This window comes from Drosophila kikkawai, chromosome 3L (genome assembly GCF_030179895.1).
Source record: "Drosophila kikkawai strain 14028-0561.14 chromosome 3L, DkikHiC1v2, whole genome shotgun sequence".
Lineage (NCBI taxonomy): Eukaryota > Metazoa > Arthropoda > Insecta > Diptera > Drosophilidae > Drosophila > Drosophila kikkawai.
Genome location: NC_091730.1, coordinates 18,145,442 through 18,166,452, shown reverse-complemented (window position 1 = coordinate 18,166,452; position 21,011 = coordinate 18,145,442). Strand labels below are relative to the sequence as shown.

The following is a 21,011-nucleotide window of genomic DNA, read 5'->3' as shown; positions in this document are numbered from 1 at the left end:
TGTTTTTCATTAATTTTAATTTTAGAACATTTTGAGTGTTTTTTTTTTGTTTAATGTTTATAAATTCTAAAAAATCCACATATTTTTGGAATACAAGAAATAATTATTTTATAAAAATTACCTAATTTCCCCCTGTAATTTCGCTTTTTAGCTTTTTTTGTTAATCTAGCTTTTTTTGCAAAGACAGAAATGCCAGCACTGGTGACATATGGAGAAGAAAAGACATGTTGCGCCTGTGAAAAGCCAAGGAAATCGACTGGGACTCAATTAAAACGCGAGCCGAAGCACTCCGTGGCGCCTGTGGAACGATGGGGGAGCCGAAAGCCAGCGTGGAGCCCGACGAGGAGCAGCCGTTCAACTGTGTGGACGAGGCCAATGCCATCATTAACGACGTGAAGGCGCATGTTGCCGAAATCTGCATCTCCTCGAAGCTGGCCAGCGATGCCACGCAGATCTTCCTCAACATTCGCACCATCGAGAGTGCCACCTGCTGCGTGCAGGTGACCAGTCGTGGCTTCAAGATTGTCTCTTCCCAGTACGATACCATAGACGAGGACAAGCGGATCTCGGCTCTGCTCCGCAATGGAGGAGGGAGCAACAGTGGCGACGAGGAGGAGGAGGATGAGGAAATCTTTGAAACACCCTATGCACTGCTAGACAAGATCAGTCCTCGCTACGTGGAGTCCTTTGGCAACCAGCTGTGCCAACAACTCAGACAGCTGCAGCAGATGCGCACCGAGTTCCATGAGGAGGACGAGGAAGAGGAGGAGGAGGAGGAGTGACTCCAGCTCCAGATCCCGCCCGAGGCTGTATACTCTTTAGACGGAAGATTTTAATGTTAGTTTAATTGAATGTTTCTCGTAACTCTGGATCATTCTCTGGAGCTTGAGCTCCGCCTTCCTACTTATTTATGTGTGTGTGTGTCGTGTGTGTGTTTGCCGCAAAAGTATTCCCGCATGAGAAGGTCATGCAGTCGCCTCATCCCACGCCACACCCTGTCCTGTCCTCTCCTCTCGTTGCTTAGCAAACGGATACCGCTCTAGACCTTAAGACGTTTCAAAAATAAAGATTGTGATTGCAACTCCAGATCCGTTAGTTTGCGAACGGTGGGCACCAGCTGCTCCACATGATCCTCGTAGCCAGTGCCCAAGCTAAGGTTCTTCTGGCCGTACACCACCTTGCCGTCAAAGTCATTGACGGGCACATCCATGGCGCTATCCACCTGCTGGATTGTGATGTTCAGATGGTCTTCCACCTCCGCCAGCAAGTTGGGCTCGTTGTACCAAATGCAGCAGCCGCGTACATTGGTCAGGTTGGTGTTGTTGCAGTTGCGACCGCGCGTTTTGCACCATTCGCCGTGATACCAGACTTTCTCCGGCACCGTGGACACCAGACTGATGGCAAGGCCCATGCGCTCGGCCCGGCCCACGCGTCCAATGCGATGAACGTAGTTGGCCTTGTCATCTGGCATGGTCACGTTGATCACTAGAAAGAGGAAGTGTTCTTAAATTTTCCCTAATCAGTAAATTAAAAACTCACTGAAGGGCAGGCCGGTGATGTCCAGACCGCGTGCCGCCACATCCGTACAGATAAGGAACTTGACCTGCTGGCGCTTGAACATCTCCAGGTTCTGCTTGCGCTCCTGCGGCTTCCTGTCGCCGTGGAGGCAGACGCACGAGTAGCGCTGGCCACCGCGCTGCCGGAAATACTTCTCCAGGTTGTCGCAATCCTGCTTGGTGCGGCAGAAGATGAGGGCGCGGTCCATCTTGTGTTTGTCTATAGCGTGGATGCAGTACTCCCCCTTGAGCAGCTTTACCGCCTGGGAATATGTCTCCTCCGAGGGATTATTGGGATGGACATTGTCCCGGTCGTGAATGCCGTCGGTGGGTATGGCCTGGCGCAGCGACTGCCAGCGAGTGTCCGCCTTCGGGTCAACCAGGCACACCACATGGTGCACCGTCTCCGGGACGGCATCTTCGCCCTTGAGGTCCACCCAGGTGGGGAAGTGCATCAGGCGTTCGGCCATCTTCTTCACCTCGAAGTCATGAAGCGTGGCTGAGCAGACGATCATTTGCAGGCGGCGGCCGTCCGTGGTGATCTTGGGTATCTGCTTGTGCAGGCGGTTGATCAGCTCCGTGTAGCCACTCTTGAGCAGACCGTCGGCCTCGTCCAGCACAAAGAAGCGGCAGTGGGTGAGCAGCACAAGCCCACTGTTGATCATCTCCTCCAGGCGCCCCGGTGTGCCGACCACAATGTGGGCGCCCTGCATCAGCTGACCCTTTTGCTCCTCCAGGCGCACGCCGCCGATGAGGAGCACGGAGCTGACCTCGGGGTTGCTCAGGTGGTACTTGAACTTCTCGATCTGGCTGTAGGTCTGCTCGGCCAGCTCCCGGCTGGGCTCTATGATGATCGCCTGGGGAGCATTGGGCGCCGGAGTGGCCGACACGGAACTGGCTGTGGGACTGGCCAACGGATTTGCCTTGCTGTGCTCCGCTCCAGCCTGGCAGACGGCCACGAATCCGTTGCCCGGAGCGTACTTGAACTCAGTCTTTCCAAAGTTGAACAGCATTTCGGCGTTCTTAAGGACCACGGCTGGGTAGAAGGTGTCCTTGGCGAGGTTATCCGGCACGCGAAAGGCTAAGCCCAGGTTTTGTCCATTTTTGGTGAAGCTAACCTCCAGGCGCTGCAAGTCCAGTAGGCAGCCAATGACATCTGCCTTGCCAAAGGCCTCGCCGTAGTCATCGAACTGGCGGTTGTTGGACTTCTTGCCGGTGCCGCCGAACCCGAAGCCCATGCGGCAGGTGCCCAGATCGAGGTTCGCCTGCTGCGTGGACCAGCCCACGCGGCACAGGCCCTCGTCCGTGACCGTGGCCTCGAAGTAGAACTTGCCCCGACCGCGGACTCCGGTGGTGGCGCGGCATCCGTGCCATTCCTTGAACTCTCGCGCCTGGCAACGAAGACCATCGGGTGTGACGGCCAAAGCGTTGCCGCGATCGTAGAAGGACATGGTCCAGGGGGCCACCGATCCAGCCGCTCCCCCGGCACCGCCCTTGCCACCACCTTTTCCCTCCTCTATGTCGCGCAGTGTCTCCCAAACAATCTGCAGGATGGGAAGACAGAAGGCGCCCGTCTTTCCCGAACCAGTTTCCGCGGCCATCAGCACATCGCCGCCGCCTAGAATCAGGGGGATGGCCTCAGCCTGGACATCGGTGGGCAGGCTGCAATTTGAAGGAGTTATTTTTTATGTAAAGACAGCTAAGATTTCTCATTCCTTACGTCCAGTCCGCTTCGTCTGTGGCCTTTCCCAGCTCCGGGAGCACGCCGAACTCTGCAGAAAACAGTTTAATTAGTTAAAAAAACCATTAAGATTGATTATAACTTACCCTCGAATGCAGTCATTTTGTAATTATATTATAAATTCTTATTTTCCCAAAGCCGGCTAATTTTGGTCGAAAATCAATGCTGCAAAATGCAAACACAGCTGTGACTTCGGGACGTTAGCCAACACTGTTGATGGTGTACGGAAATCAGTGCTGCAAAGTGGCGTTATGCAAACAGCTGTGATTTCGGGGCTGTTGGCCAACACTGAAACTTGTATACGCGTAAATCGCAAATAAATTTGTTTGTGCCGTGGAATGTTTTTGTAAAAGTGCTAATTAGTCGACGGAGGACATGTAAAACGGAGCCTGACCCACACCATGTAAATGCCCGCGAGCCCGGCACCATTCTCCCGCAATCCCTAACCGCTGTTTTCCGCTTACACACAGTGACTTAACACACACGGAGGAGGAGGAGCATGTACTTTCCCGTGGGCTGGCCCAAGCGGGTTGGCCTGGCGCTGCCCGGCGAGGGCGCCTGCATCCGGCACATCTGCTGCGACGCCGTCAAGATACTCGTGGCCGCCGTGGGCGATGACTTCCTAGGCATTTGGTACGCGAATCCGCTGATTCCCATTGCTTACTTTCGCCGCTCCCAGGACTCGCTGCGGCAGTATGGCTCCAACCAGCTGATCGTGTGGAAGCCGGACTCCCGGCAACTGGCAGTGCTAAGTGCTGGTGGCGCCCTGCTTCTCTACCAGTTGGATTTCGATGCTAACGGCAGTGGGATCTTGCTGCAGGTGGATCCACCAGCCGCAAGCCTGAAGCGGGACTCCGCCGAGCTATTCATCAAGGAGAACATCCCGCGCCTGAGCCTGCGCGAGCTGTGCAGCGTCACCCTGGGTTCCGTCATCACCACCGTGTGCTGCATCAGCCTCAGCGAACTGCTGTTGGCCACGCAGTCGTGCGAGTTGCTGCGGCTGCAGTGGGCCCAACTGGAGCAGGCCGAGAACGAGCTGGAGGTGCCCGCCCTGGCCGCCATCAAGCTGCGCGACATTCCGTTCTACGTGCAGCAGCAGCAGGCTCAGCAGGGCTCCGCCCGGAACGTGCCACCCCTAAGCCGGGACTCCTATGTCGCCTCGCTGGAGTACTCGCCCTTCATCGGTGGCTGCGCGGCGGTCTTTAGCGATCGGCGTGCCGCCTTCCTGATTGCCAACCATCTAAAGTTCGAAACGGATCACATGCACGGCTTCTGGGTACCCGACGTGGAGGATGCCAGCGTGTGCAGCGTGAACCACAAGTTCCGGCTGCTTGCCTACGGCCAGGAGAGCTCCGGCGTGAATGTATATGCGATTGACGATGCTACCGGCGGACTGGAGTTCTCGCACCGTCTGATGCTTACGGAGAACGTGCTGCCCGGCAGCTTGGGGGCGGTCAACGAGCTAAAGTGGAGTCCTGATGGCTGCGTCTTGGCCGTGAGTTGGACGAATGGCGGCCTGTCGCTGTGGAGCACCTTCGGAGCTTTGCTGATGTCCACCTTGAGCTGGGACTTTGGCCTAAACGTGGACCTTCTTCGACAGAATCCGCTCAAGCTGCGCCGCCTGGAGTGGTCCACCGAGGGCTACCAGCTGTTTATGCTGACGCAGGAGCAGCTGCAGGGCAGCCGGGACAAGGAGCAGAGCAACGTACTGCAGCTGCAGTTCGTAAAGAGCGCACTGAGCATGAATCCCTGCATGACCACCAACCCGCACATCCTGCTGCAGGGCGACGATTGCCTGTACCTCAATCAGGGCAACAATCTGGAGCGGACGTATGCCGGCAGCCAGTCCACATTCCCCTCGAGCGGTAGCTCAGATCAGGCAACGGCGACGGACAGCGATAGCGACTGCCTGGAGCTGAAGCAGAGCCCGCACACGGGCAGCATCCTCACGGAGAGCAAGTACTGGACTGTGCTGCAACTGCCGCTGAACTATGCGGCCACCAACTGGCCCATTCGGTATGCCGCAATCGATGCGGATGGCCTTCACCTGGCGGTGGCTGGCCGCACTGGACTGGCACACTACTCGCTGGTGAACCGCCGCTGGAAGCTCTTCGGCAACGAGTCGCAGGAGAAGGACTTTGTGGTATCTGGCGGCCTGCTCTGGTGGCAGGGCTTCGTGGTCATGGGCTGCTACTCGCTGCTTGACCGCACGGACGAGCTGCGCTGCTATCCGGCGGAGTGCAAGCTGGACAACCAGTTCGGACACAAGCTCCAGGTGCGGGCTCCGGTGATCAGCCTGAACTCCTTCCGGCACCAACTGATCGTTCTCACGGCGGACGGAATCGTGAGTTTGTTCAACATGACCAAGAAATCGGCATACGCTTTGGACATTGAGTGCGCCTACGAGCTGGACGTAAAGAGTATCTGCATCCATCCTGCGTGCATTGTGAGCCTGACAGTCACCAACCTCAAGAACGAGCTAAAGCCGCAGGGACAACAGCTGGCAGAGCAGGCGGAAACCATCATTGTGAACGTGTGCGGCCGCATCCTGATGATTCAGCGCGATGCTGGGGAGCAGGTTCCCAACACCTTGCTGGCCACCTGCCTGGCCAGCTGCGTGGAGGTCTTCTGGCTGTCGCACTCCCTGGAGCGTTGTGCGATGCGCGACTGCCTCTGGCTGTACTCGGGAGCCCATGGCATGCGTGTGTGGCTGCCCATCCTGCCGCCGGGCAGGGAGCGGCGCGAGGGAGAACAAGGCGGAGCCCAGCGGCTGCACAGCTTCATGTCTAAGCGGATAATGCTGGGCTTTCCCCTAAAGCTCTATCCGCTGGTTGTGCTCTTCGACAACGTGATTGTGCTGGGCGTGGAGAACGAAAGCACGCTGTATGCCAACGAGGAGGGCTCCCACTTCTCCCTGCCATTCGCCACCATGGAGCGCAAGTCGCAAATCTACCTGCACAAGGTTCTCCGCCAGCTGATCAAACGGAATCTCGGATACTCGGCCTGGGAGATTGCGCAGTCTTGTCGCTCGCTTCCATACTTTCCGCACGCTTTGGAGCTGCTCCTGCATGAGGTACTAGAGGAGGAGGCCACCAGCAAGCAGCCGATTCCGGATGCCCAGCTACCCAGCATTCTGGACTTTATACGCGAGTTTCCCGTCTACCTGGAGACCATAGTGCAGTGTGCCCGCAAGACGGAGATTGCCCTGTGGCCTTACCTTTTCTCGATGGCCGGAAAGCCCAAGGAGCTGTTCCAGCTGTGCCTACAGTCGGAGCAGTTGGACACAGCGGCCAGCTACCTGATAATACTGCAGAACTTGGAGCCCTCGGTGGTGAGCAAGCAATATGCCACCATGCTGCTTGACATTGCACTGCAGCAGCGCAAGTGGGAGCTAGCCAAGGACCTGATCCGCTTCCTCAAGGCCATCGATCCCAACGAAATCGACTCGCCGCGGTCTTCTATGGTGGTGAATGTCAAGATCGCTCCACCGCCGCAGGTGAACACGCAGCAGCAAGTCAATCAGAATGCGGATGCCTTCAACATGGTCCTGGGTCCCATCGCCCGGGAGCGCAGTTTCTCCACCACTGTGACCAGCAACCTGCCCAAGGACAAGCAGGCGCTGCCTGGAGCCGGAGTGCCGCCTGTGGCCGAGTCGAGCAGTTCCGGGCCACCAACGGTGGTGCGTCGTCGCTCCACGAAGCAGCGAGAGACATTCTGCATCGACCTAATCCTCCAGCGCCATGCCCGTCAGTTGCTGCAAAACCACAAGCTGATGGATCTTGGCTATATGTGCGCCTACCTGGACTTCCATTTGGTCACGTGGCTGTCGCAGGAAGCGGAGAAGGCGGCCAAACTAGACGACTTTGCCGGCGCCCTGCTGGCCCTGCACGCGGAGCTTCAACTGCCCAGTCCATTCCCGCCACCATCAAAGGACGACTTTGCCCAGCTGCGCGGCAGTCACCGGCAGGCAGGTGGCGGGGGGTCCTCCTCGCAGACCTCAGAGTCGGGCTACTTCAGCCTGGCTACGCCAAACGGTGCGGCCACCCAGTCGCCGCAGCTGCAGCCAAGCATCAAGGAGGAGGAGGCCGAGGAGCCGCAACAGCCCAGCTCGCTGCCCGTCCTGAAGACGCGTTCCGAATCGCAATTGTCTTTTGATAACTTCCGCTACCGTCGATTGTACTCCCTGCCAGCCTCCGAGGACGACCTGGCCGTGGATCCGCTGCCCGCGAAGCTGTCCATCAAGCTGCGCTATCTGCTGCAGCTCTTCAGCGAGGCCAATTGCACGGACTACGCCCTGGTGCTGTCGATTTTGCTACAGGACGCTGCCTCCATATCTCGGATCGTGAACGGGATAATCCGAAGCGAGTCGGTGCACACCTGCCGGCGCACGGAGACTGCCCTGAAGCAGCTCAGCCACAGCACATTCGAGCACAGCGGTTCTCTATACCGGGGATTTGTGCTCACCCTGCAGCCGCATATCTACCTGCTGGAGCAGTATATTCAGTCGCTGGGAGACGCCGCTAATACACCGCTGCAAGACGTCGGCACGGCCAGTGAACAGGGTGTGGACGCAGTAACGGGAATCCATGAGCTCGAGGATGAGGAGGAAGATTTTGTGCCAAAATCCCAGCAGGCTAATGGCAACCAGTGGATGGTGACCACTGCTGACCTGCGGCCAAATCACCAGCGTCTCACGCGGCACGCCAGTCTCGAATCGAACGGGAACGCCACGATGGTCAGCGGCTCCTCCGCCCAGTCTACGCCCACGCAGCGCCAGATGCCAAGGCAGAGCAGCGGCGAGCGCGAGGGCTGTCGCCTCATGTAAGCGGTTAGCCGCAGTCCGTAATCCGTCAGCCGTGAGCCGGGAGCCGAAAGCCGTCAGACGTAAGCCGTAAGCTGGGAGCCGTAATCCGTAAACCGTGAGTCGTAATCCCGTATTCCACATACTCAGTGTAAGGACGTAGACATATACGTACTCAATACGTGCATACTTTTTGTAACTCCGTGGCGAAAAGCCTGGTTTTGTTCGCCGTAACTTGTTGTTGAATTTTTCCGTTAATTGTAAGTCAGCGTACATACACAGAATTAGAGACAGAGAGATGGGATCGGGTCCCGGAGGAGGAACACGCAGACAACGAAGCGAAAACAAACATCCGTGTAAACGTATGAAGCATACGTAACGTAATCCATAATTTAGTAGATGAAATTTGCTGCAATATTTGTTAATTAAAATTATACAAACAATATACTTAAATATACAAATCAAATACAATTATATTTTTACTAATAAATGAAACTATTTAACAATAAATGAAGCGTGTATTTTGTTGTGTTTGTAAAAAGGTTAATCAGCAGTTTTTTTTTTTGTGTCCAAGATAGGTGTTTTGTTTACAGGGTTTTTTCCAAGGCTAGAATATTTAGAGGTCTTTAAATTGGCAGGAAATAAAAAATATATGCATTTTCTGTGGCCTATAAATATTTAATTCAATAGTAAATATTTATTTAATCATTTTTCAATTAAAAATATTATAAAATCGAGGCATTTCCTTTCTCCCAAAGATCAGGCCACATCTCTAACCCACAGTGACTATGTTGTGTGTCCTACCCCGTTGACTTTGTCGTCCGCCATCACTTGCAATTCGTCTGCTCGATGCTGCTGTAAAAGTTAATCGCTGTGACTGATTCATTACGTGCTCTGCTTGATTTGGTAATGCAGGTTGAAGCTGAAAGTTGCTAGCTGGGAATATAGTGGCACTGGAGGAGTGTCATCCTGTCCCCCTGCTGGTTCTGTGTTTTGCAAGTTGCGCATTTGAAGTTTTCCCCTCAAGTTTTCGCACTTGCAATTCACAAAGTTCGGCACATACATACATACTTATAGGGGATGCACCAAGGAAAAATCCTTCTCTGTTATAATTCCTAAGTTCTAATTTAACTTAGATATTTATTAGCGATATAACCAGACTCTTGCAGGTATTTAAATTGTAGTCAGAAGTTTAAAATGTATTCAAGGAGACATTAATAAACACTAAAAAAAGGAAGACCATTTCTACTTTATGGCCTTACAAATCACATCTAAATGCAAGCTAAGAAGCACCTTATTCTTCTCAGTGTAAAACTGAAACCCGTGGGATGGCAAACCCAACCAGCTTACAATAAAGGCGTAAGTTTTACAGGGCGTAATCACTGTAATGTTACGTTGCGACAGGCGGGCGGCCAAAGTCGCGGCGGAACTTGCAAGTTCGCTCTCAAACATCGAGGCCCCCGGGGCGCCGTATTTAAGTTGGAAGGCAGGAATCCGAGTCCAACTCTGAGTCCGAATGCGAATCCGAATCCGTGTACCTCACATCCTTCCGGATGCTGGCTGGGCGAAATACAACTATTGACGCTTCACCGGAGAGAGCCTGCCGGCCGAGAGTTATGGAAGCGACGGGCAGGCCATAAATAAAAGCATCAACACCAGACACCAGCACACTGCAAGTTGCAGCGGAAGTCGTCGTCGTCATCGTCAAGTGCGCTGAAATTTTTCTGGGGGAAAGTTTTGCGAATTCCTTATATTGCGGCCAGGAGCCAGGAGGAGCTGGCAGCCACCGCCGCCAACGACGACAATAACAACTGTAATAATGCCGCAGACAACACAACATCCAACAACAACGCCAGCCAGCCACTACAATGTAATCAACAACGCCACATGCGACGCTCGTCCTGCGCCTGGCTGCTGCGGGGAGAGGCGGCCAAGTGGCTGGCCGACCACTCAATGGTTAAGGATGCACTTGGATAACAATTTTAAAGTAGACCTGGAATTTTAGAAACTCATTCAGAATATACAATTATTAAAACAGAAATAATTTTGAAAATGTAACTAAAATAATAACGAAAGTTTTTTTTTGTTTAAACTATGTTAAAAATAAGGGAACTTGTAAATATTTGTTTGTAAATTACTGTTAAATGTCTTCCAATGATTATATTAAATAAATAAACCCACTAACAGAAAGCAAACCTATTGGAATAGGGCTTAAATCTCTCTCCTCCTTTGCTTGGCAGCCAAAAGTAAGATTTTTATTAATTAAAATATAACTTTAGCTTGACAGAATAATTTATTCCAAAAGTAAATTGATTCAACTACATAAATAACGAATTTTGTGGACTTTATGGAGCATATAGCATATTTTTCCGAGTGCCCAGGCCGAGGCATCCTTGTGAGCTGTGGGCGTAGTTGTAACAAGTTTTACCAAATATCCGATGAAAATTCGAGTTGCCTTGGCGATTTTGATGAATTCCTCAATAAACACACTCACATATGCACTGGTGTGTGTTTGTTTGTGTGCCGGCATGTTCATATGCATGTGCAATTCGGTTTATAGTCGAAACTTGCAACTGCAGCCCGAGAGTTTATTGCAGCTGTGGCAAGTATCGCTTTGTGCGGCCGAATGGCATGTAAGCTTGTTGCGGTTGCAATAAAAGTCTCCTCTCGCTCGTCCTGACAACGCAAAATGTGTTTCGGCATTTTGGTAAACGAATTAAGTAGACTGGAAGCTGGTTCACACTGTGGACCACAGGCCACACATTGATCGGCCTGCTTACCAAATTAGGAGAGGCCGTTCAAGGACCTGATCGATCTGTGTACTTATTAGTAATATGTTTTAAGTAGGTTATTTACGAGGTATACAATTTCAAGAGATATATGGTAAAAATAAGAGTGTTTTTATTAAAAAAAACTTTTTAATACTCCTTACTATACAATATAGAAGTATCCTTTACCCTAATCTATAGTTAAATATTACTACAAAAAAAGAGAAGAATCCTTGCAAATTGCAATTGGACCGACTCAGTCGAATTGAAAATGGATTGATTTTGAGCAAATGAAAAACAAACCATATTTTATAAAATATATATTATTTATTTATTCAAATCTTCACAGATATTTTTAAAGAAGCCATACTCTTACCTCCTTGTAACACAATCATGTCCTGTCAGAAATGCCTTTCTTTGCCGCCCAAAAAGCAAGAAGACGTTCTTGATTTCATTGCGATGAGTATCTGAGGGCACGGAACGTAATTGTGTTATCTTCAAGTACATTACACTTGCTTTTCAATTCGGAGCCACACACACACATTTTGTTTATTTATCTTGGCACCCTTCGCCGTTCGCTGCTGTTATTTGTAGCTCCTGCTGGTACTGCTGCTGCTGCTGCTCCTTCTGCTGCAATTTTTGTTGTTATGCGGAAAGTTTTTGCCAGTTTGCTGTGGGGTTAAAATTTGTTTTAAAAACCGAAACCAAAAACAATTTCATTAGCATAGATTACGAGTCATTCAGACAAAACAACGGCTTGCATTTCAAATGAGCACCGAAAACAGACTGACGCCCAGGACTCGAGACCCGGACCCCATCCTGATTTTGGCTCCTCCCCATCTGTTGTGCAGCTCAAAAGAAGAAAGGAAGGAAGGACGGAAGGAAGGAAGGGAAACACATCCTAGACGAGTTCTGGCCGCTTCTCCCCCAGTTGCAATGGTGCAATGACGGTTCCATCGAGTCTAGTATTTCTCGGTGTAAAAATTTCTAAATTGTACATTCATTGCATTTGCATTTTACAAGTAAATCCCCAACTGCCAATCTAATGCATGTTGCAAACGCTTCGCAGACTCGATTCCCTCTGTCTGTCTGTCTATTTGTTTGTAGCCAGCCAAGCGTCTAACCATTCGTCCAGGAACCCGATCCTGCCCGCAGCCAGTCACCCAATCCCGGCCCAGGGCCGGGGCCAGGACCCGATCCTCGACCTCTCAGTCGTGTCCATGCCGGCACTTTTGTGTAAAACACTAAAAAGTCTACACTTTTCTTCTTTTTCGGCGCCCTTTCCTCCCCAAACTCCGGCACAGCTTCTATTCGAAGGGCAGCCGGTTGCCCAAAAAACATAATAAAAGCTCAAAATGCAGCCGGGAGAAGGACGAGGCCCGCAAAACTTTGCCCCCTCCGAAATCACGGAATCAACTTACACTGCAGTCCATTGCCAGCAACGCAGCTCCATCTCCATCTCCAGCTCCATCCGTGGGTCCAACTCCATCTGCAGTTCTATTTCTGTTGTTGTCCCTACATCGTTAGCTGCATTGAAGTTTGTCCTGCCCTTCGCATCACCTCCCGCCTCCCACTCCCCGAGGCCGTTCCTGCTCCGGCTCCCGTTCGAATTGCTTTTTGCGAGCATGAATAGATAAATACGCTGAGCAGTAGCAGCACCAACTGGTAGGTGTCGGTTCCCGGTCTCACCCGGCCTCGCCCAGCCTCCTGCCGGCTCTTCCTGGAATTCGCCAGGAACCTCCGGCTCGTCTGTGCGAAATTTGAAAGCCACAAACTTTTTGAATCACTGAAAACAAAAATATTAAACCGTGAAAATACGGACTTGAAAATTATAAAAAATATAGGAAGAATAAAAAGAGAGTTGGGAGAAGACTTGCTGCATCAGAAACAGAAACTAAAAATTGTGGTTGTTGATTGATTAAATCATAAACTATTTAATTAGTTCTTGCCTTAGCGTCCTTAAAAAATTATTTAAATTCTTACTTGTAATCAATGCTTGTAATTTTCTTGCAGTGCCTGAGTTTTCACTTCGTTGACTCGGGGGATGGGCCTTGGGCTTTGTGCGGAGGTGTCTGAAGATGTCCATCGCAACTGTCGAATTTTATTTATTTCGCTAAGGCCAAAAGCTCACAATAGAAACGTTAATGGCAACGTCCGACCCCAGGCCGGGATCGCAGCAGAGTTTCCGTACTTCCTTGAGGCGGCACCCCGGTCCTGGTCCATCCTGGACCGCACATTGCCACCTTGCGGATGGAATGGATAGAAGGGGGCAGGGGTTGCATGTGTGTGCGCTGTTCTTTGCACAAAAGAATTGCCAAAGTTTTGCTTGTTGTTTCTTCCCCTTGGCTCCGGCCCTCTGGACTCCGTCGTAGTCTGGAGTCGTGAGCATGTGTGTGCGTGTGCCATGTAAATGTTAATGCCTTGTGCCCCATGCTCACCTACAACGTACCGCTGGCCCTGGATGGGGGGTTCAGCTGAGCAGCGTTTTATCACGTGTCAGTAGCAGCATTGACGTCGACTTGGAGCACGCCCCCTTTGCAGGATCCGGACGCTGGGGCAGGAGACGAGGCCGGATGGTGATGGAGATGGACACGTGAGGAATGAGCCAGCTCATGTAAATCACAGTGCGAAATGCCACGATTTTTCGTCAGCTTGATGACAAACGGGTTTTTACAAATCATGTGGCATTTTCGTTTATTCCGCATTTTGCGGTAAAATATCTATCATTACAGCACCTGGTAAATGTACGGGAATATTTGGAATAATGGGGGAGAGCTTTGCTTAGTTATTAGGGTGACTTGGATGACTTTATCTAAGTTTATTCTAAGAGATTTGTTAAATCTTTAGTGAGTCATCAAGTTTTGGGAAAGCTAAATATTAGATTTTAGTAATTAAATATTGAACAATTGTTAATCTGGCTTTAATAACACACAGTCTGAACAAATTTAAAGGAAATTTAATGAATCCAATTTTAAACAAATAAATAGACCTGAAATGAATTATCTCTACCTTTATTTAGACCAGCAATACTCATAATTTAGCCACTAACTTAAGCTATTTGTAGGGATTTTTCTTCCCTTCCCATGATCATTTCTTGATCCTAGTTCCCTCTCTAATATACCCTGAAATCATGCACTACATTTTCATTGCCTACTTGTGGGCGCTGGAAGTTTTGCCAGCTGACAAGCTCCTTTTGGCCGCCGCTCTTGTTTCGACCGTTATTGTATAGTGACCTTTTGAACCTATACATTAGCAAGCCAAAATCAGAGACGGGCCAAAACAACGTAACGTTGCGCTAAACGTAACATAACGTGACGTGACGGGGGCATTAAAAGCAGGACTGCCTGCTGGAACCTGGAAGGAGGAGCACCTTCCATTGCCTTTTCTGTCATTGAGGTGCAAAGTTTACCTCATTAATTCATTAATCAATGTGTCTGCGTCCTGCCCTCTGTGTGTGTGTGTGTGTGTGTGTGAGGGGTAGGTGTGCCTTGGTAGGAGGGAGGTGCGTGCGTGTGAGAGAGTGCGTCTGCTTTGTTTTGGCACTTTTGGATGAGCAGCACCTGTACATAATGGCCTTTGTTCTACGCCTCGGCCATGGACGGAAGTGGGTGGGAGTCAGTGGGTGTGGGAGCTGCTTACGTCTCGTTGCACAGTCAAAGCGGGGGAGGAGGGAGTGGGAAGTGGAAGGAGCACCATACCATCCATTGGCATGACTCGACGGCTCTCCAAACTCCAATGAAGATTTATGCTTTGCTCCAGTTAGCATTTCTCCCTAAAATCCGCAATACCCGATGTCTGATGGCCGCTGCCCTTTGCCCGCTACCCGCATTTTCGTCAATCATCTCCGTTTGCTAGTTTTCGCTTCGTTTTCCTTTTTCGATTTCGATTTCATGGCTTTTACACGCGCTTTTAGGGAAAGGCCAAAGAAGAAAGCATTCGTGGAAAACTGTGAAAACTAGAGCGAAATTTATGCAACTCACTTCCGTGGGAACTAAAAAGCCATTTACGCAATACAACAGCACAGAAACTTAATTTCCTGCCCATTCTGACCAGTCCCTAGGATTCCTTTCCCCCATCTCCTCCATGACCCGCAACATATGCCGCAGATCATTAAGTCTTCCAAAGAGGCAAGTGGAAAGTGCGGTGGAAAATGGGTGCGGAGGGTTGGAAAAACTATCGCTGGCTAGATAAACTGCAATTTCGTTGCAACACCTGTGAACTGCTTAAGTTTCTCCAAAAAGCAGCTATACCAGTTATGGCCCTGGCAATAAGCTTCATCCTGGCTTCATCCCGGCCGCCGCTGCCTGCATATTTACCCCCGACGTTGTAATCCAAAAGATTTCACCCTTTATGAGCCCGTTCCAGGGCCAGGGAGTGTATGGTGGTGGCACATCAGGGTGCCAGGATTGGGGGTATTCTGCAAGTGCATAACACTTAAGCAACATAGCAGCGGGCCAAGAAGACATAAAAGTCCAGCCGACAAAGTAAACCAAAGTGGCCAAGGGTTCGCCAGGATAAGATGATGGAAAAGCCAAGGTAGGAAGGTAATTGGGAAAGTGCATTGACCATATGTGGTTTAACGAGGTTTACTTTCCACACTTTTAAATGCCAGAAAATTATTTATTAATATTTAGTATATCTTATAAAATTATATACATGAATGTTAATTCGATATTGATAATTTAATATGCTAAAAAATGATTATAAATAAACTAAATTCATAAGCCAAAGTATTTTGCATAGCTTTTAATAATAAAAAATACAATTTATTTAAATTCACTCTATTTACATCTTCAATATCCTTTTCCTGTTCCCCATATTGTCACATTTTGTCGCCTGTCCTGATGCATCAGTTCGTGTAAAAATAAGGCGGGCGCTTTGGTGTCTGTGTGCTTTGCTTAAGATCATTTATTGCAGAATTATGCATATTTTTATTACACTCGACTTGCATAAATTCAGGCATTATTGCACTTTACGAGCAGCTGCTGCTGTCCCTTTGTCCCGGCCACGAACCCTCTCACACAGGTGACTGTTCGGAATCAAAGACCCCAGACAGGCATAAGGGGGAGCTGTAGGAGCTGTGCAAATGGAGGGTGGTGGGACTCATCAACGGGCATAGAAGGCATAGATTTTTGCATGCCTTGGTCCTGTCATAGAGGTGTCCCTGCTGCAGCTGTCCTGGCTGCACTTAAATGCCATCGTCCTTTGGCCCTGGCACACATGACTTGTGTCGAAAATTTCTGTCATTCGGAATGCTCTACCCCCCCTCCTCCACTCACTCTGGGGGGGTCGGTGTCCTGCCAATGATGTTTGGCAGGCTGGCTGCTTTGAAATTTAGATTTTTATGACTCTTTCGGAGGTGCGGGGGGCAGTGACGGTTGCGGGGTCGGATGCTGCCGAGATGATGATGAGAGTGCTGAAATTGGCTTTCGTCTATTAGAAATGCACAGTTCGGCATTATTTGCCATATAAACTGGGCAAATATGCTAAATTTTCGGCTGGTAAATGGGCAGGTATTTTCAGGGCTCTGTGCGGTGCGATGGTACCATAAAAAGGGTTAATGGCCATAGAAATGCGAAACTTGTCAGCAGGAATTGCTGGGGAAATTATTGAAATTCTTTTAGGTGTTCGTTTGCTACGACACGGCCTCTCCTGGCCTGTTGATATTGCCACTTGAATCGGATGTGACAGCATTTTACTTTTTATTTCTATTCCGGCTGCATAATTTCCACCCCTGCTAAGTATTGGTTTACAAATGTGGCAGGCACGCTTTTAGGCTCGCATTATGCCAAGTGTTTGAGTGAGTTTCGAGTGTTGAATTCGAATAACCCTACACTTACCCACACATACACACAAACACAACTAGAACAAACACCCGCTGCCTCCAGGTGCCGACCGACTTTTGTGGCTGCAAAGTTGCCCTGCCAACTTCATCAGGGGATCAGGAGAAGTGTTAGGCAAATGAGATGTGATAGTTTGCCGAGTGTTTAAGGGGGCTGCGAGGGGTTCATGGGAATGCAGGGTTAAGCTGGCTTCTTTGGCATCCCAGATCAATCGAATCGTAATGAAATTCCAGCGCAGAGTCTAATTTAATGCTCGTTCTGGCGCTTTCTCGATTGGCCTGAGCTCATTAAGTATACGCATCGTTGGCAATTTGCCAAGCCAACGCATAATTCTTTTCTCTCGTGGGATTTTGTTGTTTTGTCCACATAATCCCATTGAAATCCATTTATATGCAATCGAGTATTGTTTTCGCCGGAAAAAAACGAGAAAAATGTATATACAATGTATGTATATAAAATTTAAAAATTGCTTAATGATCACAAAAAGTGGCGGGATAAAATGGCAAACGATTGCAGATTATATATCACATATAATGACACGCCCCATGCAATGCACTTAAATCGCTGGCAAATTAAACGCTTTTTAATATTAATTCGATTTTTTCGCCGTTGTTTGTTTGCGTCTTTGAGGCTATTCCATTAGTTGTTGTTGTCGCCGCCGCTGCTGTTGGAAATCATTGTCCTGCTATTGAAAACAATTTAATATGCAAATTATTATAAATGCGCATCACTTTGCAAAGTAATTTTAATAACTGCAACTGTCCGGCCAAAGCAAAAAAGGGACTTAAACTGATTTCGCACACAACACAGGGCCAACATCAACCGCAATCGATTAATCGTGTTGGCCGAAACGACGAGGGGCTGAATAAATACATAAATAAATAAACAAAAGCCGCACTCAGTGCTCGAAATTTGAGCTGTTTATATCCAGGCAAATATACACACACATATTTTTTATGCACTTTTTCGATAATTGTTTAAATACTCCCAGGGCCTGGTCAAAAAGTTGACAAACTCTCTGCCGCGGCTCCATTCTCTCCTCTTTGTTTGTTGACATAGTTTAAGTGGCCATGGCAAATGTGCAAATGCGTATTTTAAATGGTTAATTAATAGAAATAGTTTATGGACTGAAGAGAGAGAGAGATTTTGCCACGTAGCCTCGGGCCTCTTGGCTAAATGATGAAGTGCGACAAGCTTCGATGGGTATGGAGATATGGCGAATATATCTCCATGATATGCATCTAAACATGGAAAGAGTGCACTGTTTCTTCAGGCGATGACTTTTTAATTCAATAACAAACTGTTTGTTTATTTTATTGACCTAATTCAAAGGAAAACAAACTTTTTTTCAACAGCAAATTGATAGATTTATTAGATTAAATTTTAAAGTTGTATTTTTTTTGGCCTTGCATTTTCAAAGGCTTCTATTGTTTATGATCCTATGAACTATATATGTACATTTTTAATTTCATTAATGTGAACTGGGAAAAAACATGATTTCGACAAAAACTTGGTAGTAGAAGACTAAACAGTAGGGCGGTGCTCTTTTCTGGGCCTTGAAAATATGGTTTTAACTTAATTTATGTCAACTACTTACCAAAGTTAGCATTCGTTACTATCTAGTATTAATTTGGCCAGAAATTGTAGCCTTAAATAAAGTACTTGTCCCTTTGATTCTGTTCAAAGTTTTATTTTATTTTCCCCTAAAGTTTATTATTATTTTTGAGTTTTGTTTTTATTTTGGGAAAGCTGTTTCTCTCACATTTTCGCTGGTCGTGTGTTTGCTCAGTGCCACGCCCAGCGGCGGCACGCGCCTTCATTTGGCACACACACCTTCACGTGGCCGGCTTCCAACCCTCGCTGTTGGCCAACCCCTGGCAATGTGTTTGCGCTTTAATTGAATATAAATGTAAATTAATGATGCAAAAATAATTTTTGCTTGGAGGCTTACCCGCGTTTTCTGTATCGCTTGTGTGTTTATATTAAAGCCTGAACGCGGCTGTTCGTCGCTGCATTTTGTAAACATTTTCATTTTGGCAGCGTTTTCAGCTTTTATAGGCTGTTATGTAATTAATTTGCATTTAACTAAATTTGCATAAATAAATGCGCTGGAATTTAAGTGGTTATAATCCACCGCCCAGACATGTAAGAGTTTGCCATTTAAATTCTCGCCAAAATGCATTCACAAGGAGTCATCGCAGAGGATTACCCTTCAACTTTGCCCAACATTAAAACACATGTCCACTTTCTATATATATATATATATTTAATATATATTTTATTTTATTGTTTGTTTTCATTTTTATTTTACTTTTTGTTTCGGTTTCCATCATTCTCTTGTTGTTATAGTAAAAGTTGCTTAGCTTGCGGTTTTAGTATATTACAAAATGATTTTAGTGAATAACTTAAACACATTCATAGAGAGTAGTTGTTGTTGTTGTTGTTGTTTTAGTCGGAACTTAGCTCACAATCAAACAATGTAGTTCACAATAGATAAATGATGATGATGATGATGATGCTGCTCAGCTCTGCCTCTTCTTCATCCTCTTCCTGTTATCCCTTCTTCGAATTCCCGCTTCCGGTTCTCATTATCAATTAGTTCAGTATCAAAAATGTCGGTTGTGTCAGAGTGAGTGTGTGTCTGTTTGTGATTTTTGGCTGTGTGAGTAGAGGCAACCGCTTGCATTTTATCCTTAGACAGATTGAGGTTAGGTCGAGCTCAGTTTGAGGTTAGGTCGAACTGAATACGTGGCAACTGAAAGGGGGAGGCCTGTGGGAGGTGTAAACTGTGTTGTTTCATCAAGTACAGTTGCCTCCGTTCACGCAGAGCTCAATTCGGTCTTATGATCAAGTGGAATTATCCTTTTATCGGGCTTTTCTAATTTACTTTGTTCTCTTTGGGGCTTGAGTTCTACGCTTTTTACTGGGTTGGGAGGGGGTGTGGGTTGGTTTTAGCTATGTATATATATATCTGTACGTTACACCCTATATATATATATTTGTATGCATATGTATATGTATCTATGTGGGTCTCTGTAAGTGTTCATTCATGCAGGAGAGTTATACACAGACACTGATGATGTACCTATGTATGATGTCGGCTATGTTAGTTCTCTTTGATTGATGTATGTATGGTATGTATGTTTCTTCCACAGTGTCCTCGTCCTAATTTTCTCCTCCTCCTTCTTCCTCTTCAATATGCAACTTTGCTACTATGGCTAACGACAATGCAACTACAATTTTTGGGGGTTTTCTAACGACACATTTAAATACTTTTTGCAAACTGCTCTACTTTAAAATAGTTTTTGTTTTTATGTTTTTACTCATATGCAATTCGATTTCTGCCTTCACTGACCTCTCCACTTCATTCCCGTTCCTGTTCCCAATTCCGTTCCCCCATTCCCGTTCCCATTTCCGTTTCCGTTTCGATCATCCATTTCCGCTTCCGTTTCCGCCAATAGGCTGCCCAAAAAAGTATGCTACACGTTTCACTCATCGATCGTCAACTACGTCTTATCCTGTATGGTTTTATTTTGTTTTTCTTTTCTTTTTTGCCTATAGTTAGAGTATTTGTTTAGCCTACCCGCTCGATCCTCCTATTGATAGCTATGCGTTTGCTCATTATTGCTTTTACTTTTACGTTATTTCCCATAAATGTATATTCTTTAGTATATATATTTCTCTTCCCGGGGGTCTATCGCTGCTCCTCTCAAGGTTCCTTTCGCTTCGAAAAAATCAAGGTACACACTAAAAATAGTTAGGTTTTGTTTTATCGCTTTAGGTAGGTTGTGTTTTTTGTTTTGGTTTCTCTTCCTTCACTTCTCTCCTCATCTCCTCCGCACCCTTCAAGTGCATCCACTGCTTCGCCTGCTTTCCTCTTCCGCAAAATAAAGACTTTCAATAGAGGGCCTAAGGACATATACACATATCTTGATACTACTAACATGCTACATTGTTCTCGGGGTGTGCGGGTGTATGGGTGTATGGTGTACTCTGTGTTTGCTGTGTTACTTTGCCACTTTGACAGCATCCAATCTGGAGCCCAGATCCCAGCGAAGGTACTTCTCGAGATGCCTTTGAGTGGACCGACAATGAACAAAGGGTGTCTTTGAGGCATCTGCAGAATGGGGAAGAGCAAGTTAAACGAGCTAATTGGGTCAGTTTTAAAAACTTATTAGTTTCCTGAATGGAGAGGAGTGCTCAGCTGCTGCTGCTGCTGCCTCTGCTTATTCTGGCCAACACAAAGGGCCAGAAGCAAGGCAAGGCAAAAAATGTGAATTGCTTATCAGGCTGTGTGGATGG

The 21,011-nt window shown here is 48.0% G+C and overlaps 3 protein-coding genes and 1 long non-coding RNA gene across 5 annotated transcripts; 2 read left to right on the top strand and 2 right to left on the bottom strand.

The window, feature by feature from the left end:
• The first annotated feature begins 188 nt into the window (after window positions 1-188).
• Window positions 189-1,086, top strand: LOC108070468 (GSK3-beta interaction protein). The gene has a single exon (XM_017160950.3). It carries the CDS (start codon window positions 309-311, stop codon window positions 780-782), a length of 474 nt encoding a protein of 157 aa, XP_017016439.1. The 5' UTR covers window positions 189-308; the 3' UTR covers window positions 783-1,086.
• Ddx1 (ATP-dependent RNA helicase Ddx1) lies at window positions 826-3,507 on the bottom strand. The gene is made up of 4 exons (XM_017160949.2): window positions 3,384-3,507; window positions 3,277-3,328; window positions 1,540-3,218; window positions 826-1,485 (listed from the first exon to the last, which is right to left on the bottom strand). Exons 1-4 carry the CDS (start codon window positions 3,397-3,399, stop codon window positions 1,040-1,042), a joined length of 2,193 nt encoding a protein of 730 aa, XP_017016438.1. The 5' UTR covers window positions 3,400-3,507; the 3' UTR covers window positions 826-1,039.
• Window positions 3,508-3,539: 32 nt separating this feature from the next.
• Rich (Guanine nucleotide exchange factor subunit Rich) lies at window positions 3,540-8,608 on the top strand. Its single transcript, XM_017160925.3, has 2 exons — window positions 3,540-3,700; window positions 3,768-8,608. Exon 2 carries the CDS (start codon window positions 3,797-3,799, stop codon window positions 8,120-8,122), a length of 4,326 nt encoding a protein of 1,441 aa, XP_017016414.1. The 5' UTR covers window positions 3,540-3,700; window positions 3,768-3,796; the 3' UTR covers window positions 8,123-8,608.
• A 2,626-nt stretch (window positions 8,609-11,234) lies between these two features.
• LOC138928507 (uncharacterized) lies at window positions 11,235-13,652 on the bottom strand. Of its 2 annotated transcripts, none has more exons than XR_011444923.1 (3): window positions 12,850-13,652; window positions 12,288-12,652; window positions 11,235-11,537 (listed from the first exon to the last, which is right to left on the bottom strand). It is a non-coding gene; the product is annotated as an uncharacterized lncRNA (long non-coding RNA). The 2 variants fall into 2 exon arrangements; XR_011444924.1 differs by having other exon boundaries at window positions 13,305-13,652.
• Between the last annotated feature and the right edge of the window lie 7,359 nt (window positions 13,653-21,011).